At 42.9% G+C, this 217-nt stretch overlaps 1 protein-coding gene across 1 annotated transcript in view; it reads right to left on the bottom strand.

The window, feature by feature from the left end:
• LOC125505677 (rho GTPase-activating protein 26-like) overlaps positions 1 to 143 on the bottom strand; it is a gene marked incomplete at its 5' end in the record, with an annotated part of 1,143 nt that extends 1,000 nt beyond the window's left edge. The window contains 1 exon segment of the mRNA XM_048669993.1: positions 46 to 143. Coding sequence (XP_048525950.1) covers positions 46 to 143 — 98 coding nt within the window.
• Positions 144 to 217: the final 74 nt, after the last annotated feature.

Raw genomic sequence — 217 nt, 5'->3', positions numbered from 1 at the left:
AGAATCCATTAGGCCGGTTAGTGGAAGTTGTTTGGCCTCCCTTACCGATTTGGTTGTGAGTTGGTTATACGGGAGCAAGGTGAACTCCTTGGTTTCCTTATCATATTTGCAGTAGTGTTTTGTCCAAGTGGTACCAAAAGCCTCTGAAACGGAAAACAACAGTAACTCATTTGAACCATTCACTGGAAGCTTCGCTTTGTCTCTTCTAAGATCAAAG

The sequence above is a fragment of the Dendroctonus ponderosae genome, unplaced genomic scaffold, assembly GCF_020466585.1.
Source record: "Dendroctonus ponderosae isolate FM_Combo_2020 unplaced genomic scaffold, Dpon_F_20191213v2 Dpon_F_20191213_1, whole genome shotgun sequence".
Classification (NCBI taxonomy): Eukaryota; Metazoa; Arthropoda; class Insecta; order Coleoptera; family Curculionidae; genus Dendroctonus; species Dendroctonus ponderosae.
Note: the sequence above shows the minus strand (reverse complement) of the source record. Positions and strands in the feature narration are given on the sequence as shown.